This window comes from Coffea arabica, chromosome 9c (assembly GCF_036785885.1).
Source record: "Coffea arabica cultivar ET-39 chromosome 9c, Coffea Arabica ET-39 HiFi, whole genome shotgun sequence".
In the NCBI taxonomy this organism is placed as follows: domain Eukaryota; kingdom Viridiplantae; phylum Streptophyta; class Magnoliopsida; order Gentianales; family Rubiaceae; genus Coffea; species Coffea arabica.
In genome coordinates, this window is record NC_092326.1 from 34,297,891 (window position 1) to 34,308,646 (window position 10,756).

The 10,756-nt window shown below is 39.9% G+C and overlaps 1 protein-coding gene across 3 annotated transcripts; it reads left to right on the forward strand.

Annotated features, from left to right (window-relative positions):
- The first annotated feature begins 1,885 nt into the window (after positions 1-1,885).
- On the forward strand, positions 1,886-5,441 carry LOC113707991 (uncharacterized). Of its 3 annotated transcripts, none has more exons than XM_027230413.2 (3): positions 1,886-2,250; positions 3,784-4,381; positions 4,710-5,441. In XM_027230413.2, the coding sequence occupies exons 2-3, from the start codon at positions 3,923-3,925 to the stop codon at positions 5,139-5,141; spliced, it is 891 nt and encodes a 296-aa protein (XP_027086214.1). In that variant the 5' UTR covers positions 1,886-2,250; positions 3,784-3,922; the 3' UTR covers positions 5,142-5,441. The 3 variants fall into 3 exon arrangements, with proteins under 3 accessions (XP_027086214.1, XP_027086215.1, XP_071921431.1); XM_027230414.2 differs by lacking the exon at positions 1,886-2,250 and adding an exon at positions 2,918-3,700; XM_072065330.1 differs by lacking the exon at positions 1,886-2,250 and adding an exon at positions 2,918-3,613.
- Positions 5,442-10,756: the final 5,315 nt, after the last annotated feature.

The following is a 10,756-nucleotide window of genomic DNA, read 5'->3' on the forward strand; positions in this document are numbered from 1 at the left end:
CCATAAACAAATTTATTTATTGGATAAAATACAAATAAAACCGTTTTCTAATAATACACTGGGTATTTCAAAGAAATACCCATTTATTGGAAAATGGGTATAGTTTTATTTTATGTCATCAATCAATTTGTTTATGGAAAAAATGGGTGTTAAGGTGCTGGTATTTCGTGGGATGCCGATGCTTTAGCATATCAATGGATATCAGTTATAACACATTCACATATTAGGTATTTTAAATAATCAAAATTGGTTCCATTTTAATTACATGTTTTTTACGGTGTTTTTCACAAACATCACTGCAGTATTTTGAACGTGAAATACAGGTACATTACATATCTGCTATTCTTTCCCCTAACACACCAATCAAATTGACTTTTGTGCTTTGTCTTACACATTTTTCATTTCTTTTTTGTCGAAATTCAAAAAGAATTTTATAACTTATATAAACCGAATAAATTACCACATTAATTATTGCCACTTTCCTCATACAACGGACGCCTGATAACAAAGCGGTGAAGAGCTGGCATTTTTATGAATGAAAACTTTGCCTTCAAATTTATGACTTTTGCTTCATTATATGATTAAAGTACCCTGCTTTTTGGTTTTGCCCACCAATTCATGTTTTGTGACGGTGAATTCAAAATTTTTTAACATCGTATTTTCATTAATCAGTCTTTTTTCCGTACTGTCTTCAAATTTAATGCAAAAATTTAGTTCCACGGTGTTTCGAAGCAAATTCTAAACTACACGTGCATAATCATAAATATTTTTGTAATTGCTTAGTATATTTATGTCATGGGTATTTGTTGTTGGTATGTTATTATTAATTTTATTACAAGACTATAGTTTCACAATTTTTAAAAATGTATTAAAGCACTGGGGAAACACTGCACATTAAACGCAGCAATTGGAGGGGAAAAAGGCCTGCATCCGCATACGTCTTGTTTTGTTTATCTGCACGGGTGTTACCATTGCAAGATAACAGAGCGTCAACTCCTCATTTTACAAATACACATGTTACGGGTCTGCCTACGTTACGATTGCTCAAAGGTTTCCTACCATAAAGGTTGTGTTTGGAGCCGTTGTCTCGAAACTACACCCTCCGTCCCACATTGACTGTTCAAATTTGTTTTTCGCACGGTCTAAGAAAAAGCAGTTCATTTTCTTCGAACAATCAATTTAACTAACTTTTTTCCTAAAATACCATCACATTAATTACATTACAACTTTATGGAAACTTCAATTATTGGTAAAAAATGAATCAACTCTCATTATATAAAGTGGGTATATAGTAACAACAACTTACATTTAATAAGGCTATTTTACGAATATTTAAATACAACTAAATTTTTCAATTCAATTGAAAAATGTACGAGAATTTGGGACAGACGCAAGAGCAAAATTGGACTATCAAAGTACGATGGAGGGAGTAGTACGGATACCTCTCCTCTGCTTTTCCTTCTTCCAAGTTATTATCCCGCTCGCATGCGCGGTTTACATTTATTATTTGTTCAAACTTCGGTTCGTTCTTTACGCATAATTTTTTGCCCAGGGCCTTGGCAGCATTTTCCCCTTGCTAACGGGTAGATTTGCAAATGTATAAATGAGCAGTGGTTCTGAGTTGCAATTACACTGCCCCCGCCCACCAAACTGCGTTGGAAAACGCAAACGGCTGTACGAACCTCTGCTTTTAACTTGCAGCAGCGGACAACATTACATACGTTGCATCTCCACGCGCGATTTCACGGTTAAACGTCTCCGTCTGCAATCCATTCACATGCAACACGTGTCGGCCTCTGGAGGCCTTCCTACCATAGGCACGGTCAACCCGTTCCCACCATAAAGGTATCCCTCTCAGCGGCCCAATTTACCGCTCAATCTTCCATTCCTCTTTCTTTTTCTGTTTTGATACAAAATCCATCATTACAAATCGGATCACATAACCACTCCACCAATTATTTTTTTCTCCCTCTCGGCCTCTCTCTTTTTCTCTCAAGACACGCTACACTTGCTGCCACTCCAACAAAACTCACCAACACAGCTCTTTTCTCACTCGGTCCCTCTCTTCTTTTCCCCTCAAAATTCATACATCACTCAAAAACTCCCTCATACTCTCGGCTCTCTCTCAATCTCACAATTCACACAAAGAGAAAAGTAAAGAGAAGGTGAAGGAAGTGGAGAATATCACCGGGAGTCCGAACCATCATCACTACCATCTACTGGTTTGCCTTTTTCTACTACAAAAACAAGGTGATGTCTTTGTCTCATTGTCATGGCGGAACATTTTTTTAAAATTTTTTAATCTATGCTCTTCATTTTTTTTTTCTTTCTTTCTTTTCTTTCTTTTTTCCTTCTTTTTTGCTTGTGGTTGTAAATGGAAGGTTTCACATGAGTTTCTTCTAATTGTTATAGTGATGTGTTGGTGAAAATGTGGGGTCTAAGTCTGCCTAAGTTCCATGGATGGTGTATGCCAAAATCATGCATGTTAAGTGTTTGGAAAAATGGCTAACTGAAAAACGAATTAAAAGAGTAAATTGGGTGTATATATTTTGCTAAAATAGATGGTTATAGCTAGTACAAGGTCTGGAAAATGTTTGGTTATTCAAAATTTTGAAGTTTTTGAGCCTTAAAAGCAATGAAATATTTTTTTTTTCATTTAGGGCTGTTTTGCTTTAATTTATCATATTGTTGTTGTTTTTTGTTGATTAAAGGTCATAGTTGTATTGTAGAAATCACAGGTAGTGTTTTGGTATAAATTTTAGGGTAAATTACATTTTACCACCCTGTGATTTACCCATTTTTTACATAACCCCTGTGGTTTCAAAAGCTATACATAACCCCCTTATGGTTTGGATTAAAGTGTCAAAGTAACAGAAATAGTCATTTGTAACGGAACTTTTAAAAATGTCGAAATTACCCTTATAAATACATGACACATTAACCCCATATGATTTTTATATTTTATCATATAACCCCCTTATAGTTTAATACTTTACCATATAACCCCCTTATGATTTTCAAAATATACACATAACCCCCCTTGGTTAATACATAAATTTCAACCTTACATAAGGGTATTTTTGACATTTTAGGTGACGCCGTTACGAGTGACTATTTCCGTTACTTTGACACTTTAATCCAAACCATAAGGGGGTTATGTATAGCTTTTGAAACCATAGGGGGGTTATGTGAAAAAACGCTAAATCACAGGGGGGTAAAGTGGAATTTGCCCTAAATTTTATGATTTTTGGTGCAGATTTGAGCGATTTTAAAAAGAATAAAACTCGGCTGTAATTTGCTCTTTTGACCTCTTTTCATTCGTTTTTTGTAAAAACTAAGGCTGAAAACTGATTCCATGCGAAAAATTGAGTGGGGAGGTGTATTTTGGTGAATTCTTTGACTGGAGAAGTTGCCTCGGGTGTCCGCCATGGTATATATATATATATATATATATACATACACATATATATATATATATATATATATGTGCAAATAAAACTTTTCAAGAATTTGTGCTACCTTTTTAGTGTGAACATATATATATATATATATATATATATATGTATGTATGTATGTGCATAAAAGCTGTAAGAGTAAGGAAGCAATGCAAAAGGTGAAAAAAATGTGATACCATTTTCGTTGATGAGGCCTCTGATTTTGTACTTCAGCTTCCATCCAACTGCAATTTAGTTTTATCAAAGTATGCCTTAGCTTTTGACTTTTTTTTATTCAGTCTAAAATTGGTTTATCAAATATCACAATTAGTCGTCTTGTTTTGTGTAGATAGTCAAGTGCATGTGAGTTCGTGATGATGAGTGAGTATGGCTGCAAGTAAGTTTTGGCAAAGAGTGTTTGAATAGAGTTCATGATGACAGTTGGGTATGGATGCCAGTAGTTTTTAGCGAAGAGGGTCTGAACAAAAATGGATGATAAAGTTGTTTCTGGTGACGGTATGAAAAGGCGTCTGCCGCTATGGATGCTGGGTGATCACGCATTAAATAAATCTGAAACTGCAAGTTCGAACAGTAGGGATGATGATGATGACAAAGGAAGCAGGGCAGACGAGGAAAGAGTGACGAAGTGTCGTAGAAGGCCGAAGTGGAAGTCATGTGAGATAGGGAATGATAATGATGGTTTAGAGTTGGAAGAAAAGTCCACAGGTGTGCTTAGAAGATGTCGAGTAAGAAAGCAGACTAGAAGAGAGACGATCAGTCACGATGTTGACATGGACGGTGAAGTTGCAATCAACCAGAAAAAGCGTAAAGGGAGAGCTAAGAAAAGTCTTGAGGTTGACAGTAATAATGATGATTTGGAAGGTTGTGTGGAGAACAGAGAAGATGAAGATCTGACAATGGAAGACCTAATGAGCATTGCAAAAGAGGTTATTCACTCTCATTTTTCCTCACTATTAGTTGATAATTTTGAGACAGGTCTGGTTTTTAGAAAGATCATGCATTCAGTTCTTCTAACCTTGGTTAAGATGCTGGCTTCTAATGTATGTGGCAGACAACCTTGGTCCAACGTCAGAAATCTGCTTTCTTGCTTTACTTAAGAATGTGCTATGAATGCTTACGATTCTTTTGTAATATGAGGCGCTTAATATTGGAAAAAGTAGAATGATTTTTTTGTTCTTTCAGTTAGTGGGCTGCCTTAAAGCAAACTGAAAGACGGGGACTTATGTTGTTTTTTTTTTTTTTTAATCTTTGCAGTTTGTGCAAGATGATGAGGTTGCTCAACCAGTTGTGTCATTAAAAGATGAACATAGGGACAAGGATGCTCATTCTCAACACATCCAGTGTGGAAGCTCCATTAGAGTCCCTCAAGGAAACACCAGATCATTTCAAGATCGAGGAACTAGTTCTTCTAGTATTGCAGTGGAGAATCTGACAGGTGAAGGTCCGACCTGTAAGCCGACTATGTCAGGAAATCCTACACAAGACATGTTGGAGCTGTTTTTGGGTCCTTTGCTCAAGAAAACCCAAGAACAAGAGAAGGATGGTGTACCACTTGCAGAGGAGATAAACTTCACCCGTGAAGTTAAAAAACAGGCATATAGTGTTGTGCTTGGTGAAGAAGAACCACCCGTTGTTATGAAGAAGAAGACCAGTCTCAAGGACAAGGTAGCAATGTTTCTTGACTGACCAGGACATCACATTGTAAGAACTTCTAAGCCTCTAGAGTTCCTGGAATGTCATCTTCTCTTGACCATAGTATAGCTTGTGTTCATATTGTTAGATGCTTTTCAGCCCCTCTCAAATTTTTTACTGGTTTTGAGGCTGCAATGAGTGACTTTCCGCCTTGTATAGCTTGTGGAACTAATATGCAATCCCATCGGAAACTCATGCATGAACATTGCCATGTCCATAGTGAAGGTGATGCATTCATGTCAATAGATGTATTTGTTACTGTATAATGGACGACTAACTTCTCTAGTTTTTGAAGGTGACCTTATTTTAGTTTAGTTTTTCAGTTTTGTGTTTCAACTTTGGCTAGTTATGGAATATTTCTTGGACTGTTTCCTCCAGTTGGCAAGAGCTGTTGGTAAATCTCAGTGCCTCTTAGAAGCTGTTATCAGTATAGAGGACATGCAAGGGTTTATCTAGCTTTTTGTGTGTCAAGGGATTAACAGAAATGGAGCCATTCATGGCGCCAAGTATTGGAAATTGGGTTAAGTCTCCACCGGGATGAAGGGAGGCTGTCAATGATGGAACCTACAATTGTAAATTGCACATTGGGGCGAACTCGCACTTGAAAAGCCCCAAACGCCTACATCTTGCTTGATGATAATAGTGAATATATTTTTCTTATTGTTTGTTTCTAACAACATGATCTACTTGATTTACACGATTTACAATTTAATATATCTTCTAGATATTTTGGGATGTTTGGTACAACGGTTGCAAAACTTGATTAAGCAAAAGGGATAATTTCAGAAACTTCCCTTGAGGTTTCTAACAATTTCACTAGCCTCCCCTGAGATTTGTAAAATTACACAAATCTCCCCCGAGGTTAAGGTTTTAGTAACAAAATTAGTCCAAGTCAGACAAAATACCAGTGAAAAAGTGCTTTAAGGAGAAAGATGAAACTTTTAATATATAAGGGACAATTTCAGAGGGAGGTTTCTGATAGTTTCACTACCCTCCACTGAGGTTTCTAATATTTTAGAAACCTCCCCTATCAGATTATTGGGATTCAATTGTTACATCAATCATGGTGAAATGACTTAATTACCCACACAACTTAAGAGATATTTCGCAATAATTTCACATGATTAGTTAAAATTGCTATTAACTGGTTTAACAAAAATAATGACAATTTATAAGTTTTTTTTAAAAAAAATTTAATATGCCATTACAAAAGCGGAGCCAAATATAGGTGCCTTTCTATAATTGATAATTGATGTGTCTGAGTAGAAGCAATGATTCAGACTTTAGTAGTTTTGTGGAATAAGAGAAATACTTTAGGCATATATAAGGATTTAGAAGACTTGAAGCGGAAATTTACTTTCAAATTTTTCTCAAAATTTTGGTGATTGTGAAAATCTCAAGGTCAGTCTCTAAGATTTTCGACTCTTAAAATTTGGAAATTTTTATTATTTGATTGCAGATATTAAGGTAATTCTTGATGGTCATGCTTAATAGTGACCCTGCAAGTGAAAAAGAATAGCTTAGATTAAACAAAAATTGAAAAAAATGACATCATGAAGTTTGTATTATGTTCTATATGATCTACTCCATTTGATGGTTGGTATTCAAATTATAGTGTTTTTTCTTTTTTTTTTGTCCTAATTGTTAATTTTATTGTCATAGAAAATAGGTGTTGGTGTTGTATGAAATATAGATAAAGATTGTTGGTTGTATGCTACTAAATTGAAAAACCTTTTAATGATGACAATTTTTTTGTTGTTTGTGATTATTTAACAAATGATATTTTTTAATGTTTTTCTCTAGAATGAAAATAACAATGGTTTATCTAATTAGAAGCTAATAGATGATGTGTTGAATAGGAATTTTGTTATACAAAATGTACAGATGCATGTACTAAGCAGCGAAATATTAATAGAATTGCTACTAACCAATGTCATCAAGCGGAAATTGAATCCAATATTAGGATTAAAAGATGAACCAAACTACTTGATACTTAAATCGAGTTTAGCTTTGCAAGAGTTCGTCCGAGATTAGGTCACTAACAAGTCAAGCTAAAATTGAACAGCATTTTATATTCGAGAACATTTAAACTCTAGTTCAAGTTCGGTTTAGCAAATAAACAAGTCAAGTTTGAACAAAATTTCAAACCCGTTAAAATAGTCAAACAAGTTTAAACAATAGAGTGCTCGATTTGATTATACTCATTTGCACTCCTATCCAATATGTCTCTTCCCTCCTTATCTTTTTATTTTCTAATAGTATAACACGATGGAGAAAGAATTAAAGTAAGGGAGTTTCTAATCTATACCTAACCAAAAAGATTCTCCTGGAGATGCAATCCTATATGTTATTTATAGGTTAGGTTAGGGACCATTACTGGCAAATATCAAAATCTTTAGGGTTTCCTTCCATCAAGGAAATGTTACCATTAATTATAATTTGAAAATAATATATCTGACTAATTTGCTAATGTGATTGATTATTTGTTATCAATCAATAGAAAATGTCAATCAATCATCATTAATATGAGATAATAACCAATTATTGACAAGATATCAATTAATTAATTAGAATATCAATTACTTTAGAATCAATCATATAATTTTGATTCTTGTGACGTCACCTCTGCTTTTGAATTAGGTTTTTCGCTTCTCCTGCGTGCAGTAGAACTCGGCTAGGGTTCGATAATGGCGGCCGCCTGGCCAGCCGTCACGGTAGCGGAGGGTCCTCTGAGACCTTCGGCAAAGTCCTTTGCAGCGGTGGTGAGTGAGGGAGCGGCACCAACCCCTGAGGTGGGCAAACTGGGTAAGCACAGAGGAGAGCCGGCCTTGGTGCTCTCTCCACAGGAACTGCAGACATTAGCGGCGCCGTTTAGGAATGTGTTGATCGGCAGGTTCGCGTATGGCAGACCAGCGATGGAGGTGATACGGAAGTTTGTCGTTTCGCTGGGACTCAAAGGGGATTGCTCCGTGGGGCTGTTAGATGCCAGTCATGTTCTCATCCGGCCTTCCACGGAAGAGGATTATACGCGGCTTTTTGTTCGTCGAACTTGGTTCATACAGACGTCTCCCATGGTGGTGTCGAAGTGGACGTTGGACTTCAAGGTGAACCAGGAGTGCTCTATCGCTCCGGTGTGGGTGGAGCTTCCTGGGCTGCCACTTCCATTCTTTGATAAGCGATACCTGCAAAAGCTCGGCATGCTGATTGGGAGACCACTGCAGGTGGATTCTGTGACTCTAAGCTTGAAGCGGCCCTCTGTGGCCAGGATTCTGATTGAGATGGATGTCGCCCAAACACCGGCAAAGCGAATCTGGATCGGAGATGAAGAGTGTGGGCAGTGGCAAGCGGTGGAGTACGAGAACTGGCCGTTCTTTTGTGAGTTCTGTGAGCGGAGGCGGAATGCTTCAGGAAACACCCAGAACTCCAACCTTCTTCCGGGAAGAACGTAGCTCCTGCCGCCGTGAAGAAAGTCTATGTGCCAAAGCCCACCAAGGAGAGGGAGCAGGTGAGGGGCGAGATGGCAGCTCTGACGGGGGGAGGGGAAGAACGACAAGTGGCGTTGCCGCAGGTTGAGGCGCAAGCTCCGGAGGGAGACGATGAACAGGAGGCTAGACAGGCACAACTGGTGGTGCTACAGGTTGGCAACCCGGACGCTAGGCTGATGGAGGATGGTGCAATGATAGGCGACGGGCAGGAACAACTAACGGGTGCAGAGCGTTATGAGGCACTGCGCGATGCAAGGACGCAAGTGCGCACCAGCAGGCCGCACGAGGAGGCAGCGCAACGAAGAAGCAGTGCCATGGAGCCTGCTGCAACGACCCAAGTGGGGGAGGGAGCAAGGGAGGAATACCCTGGATCAACCCCTCTGTTGACCACTGCCTCTGGTGGGCCTACGGACATGGAAGCCGCCGCGAGGGAGAAGGAGACCCCAGAGTCAGAGGTGTCGTTGGAGGCATCTCCGTTGGCGCCGCAGGCAGACTCTCAGCTCTGCATTGTCCTGCCATTGGCTGAACCTGGTGGTGGGGAGGACTTGGGGTTGGAAGGCACGGAGAAGGGCAGTACAGACCTGGTGGCGTCTCCACTAACTTCGCCTGGTGCCCCGCATGCAGGTCGGGAGCAAGCTGATTCGGACGTGGACATTGCCCATCGGAACTCCTTTGCGGCTTTGGCGGACCTGGCTGGAAATGAGGCGATCAGCCTGCTGTCATGGTCTGCTCCCATGGGCTCTCCACAGCGTCGGCCGAACCCCAAACCACAGCTACAGAGACATAATTCTGCTGGCCAATTGGCTGTAGCAGCGGCAACCATGGAGGAGTTGAAAGAATTTCAGCAACTCGTTGGTGTGCGCATGCGCCGTCTGTCGTTGGAAGATAAGGAATGCCCGCGGACAGCGATTTTTGACAACAAGGATGTGCAGCTATTGAGCAAGCTTGGGAAGAAAGGTAGGCCCACCAACTATAATAAGAAATTGTCTGATTTTCATTCAAGAGCTACATCTTCTCTGGTTCGTCATGATTAAATGTCCCAAGATGTTATTATGGAACATACGGGGGTTAGCCCGGAAAGATAGTCAACGATATGTGTCGAAATTATGTCGTCAACATGATATTCGCTTATTGGTACTTATTGAACCTATGGTGAGTGAGTCTCATTTACAGGGGATTCGAAATATGCTTAGATTTGACAATGGTTGGAGTTTTTTGGAAAATCGCATGTGGGTGTTGTGGTCAGCTTGCTTGCAGGTTTCATTTACTGAATGTGCTGATCAGTTGGTCAATATGACTGTGGAGGCCTCTTCAGGGATAACCTTTTGCCTCTCAGCTGTATATGCCAAGTGTACGAGGGTAGCCCGGAGGAGTCTTTGGCAGGCACTAGAGGCGGTGCATGCGGAGTGTGAGGTACCTTGGATCGTGGGCGGGGACTTCAATGTTATTTCTACAGCGGCCGAACGAGTTGGGGGTGCCCCGGCCAACATGCGGAATATGGAAGAATTTAATAACATGACCGCGAATTGTCATCTTCAAGATGCAGGGTTCGAAGGTAGTCCTTTTACATGGACAAATGGCTCGCTGTGGCAGCGGCTTGATAGGATCTTGGTGAATGACACATGGTCTGAGTGCTTTGATTTCACCAAAGTTTCTCACTTGATGCGCGGGAGATCCGACCATGCGCCATTACTGGTATGCGCCGGCTCAGGACGTAAGACTAGGACAGCGTTTCGATTTTTGAATTGCTGGCAGAAGCATGCAGGATTTCTGGAGGTGGTAAAGAGGGCGTGGGAGCAGCCCGTGGGGGAAGTAGGGATGGTGCGTTTTTTTAATAAGTTGACTGTGACTCGAAACGAGTTACGGGCATGGAATTCCTCAGTTTTTGGGAATATATTTTCGCGAGTGGAAGAGGCAGCAGAGGCTGTAAAAATAGGTGAGATAGAGTATGATACCCACCGGACCGAGGTGGCCAAAATTAAGTGGAAGGAAGCCCAGGCAAGATACACCCGTGCCTTAGCGACGGAGTGCCAGTTTTGGCGTCAGAAGTCAGGGATACGGTGGGTCAAGGAAGGAGATGCAAATACAAAGTTTTTCCATGCCTTTGTAAAGCAGAGGCGCAAT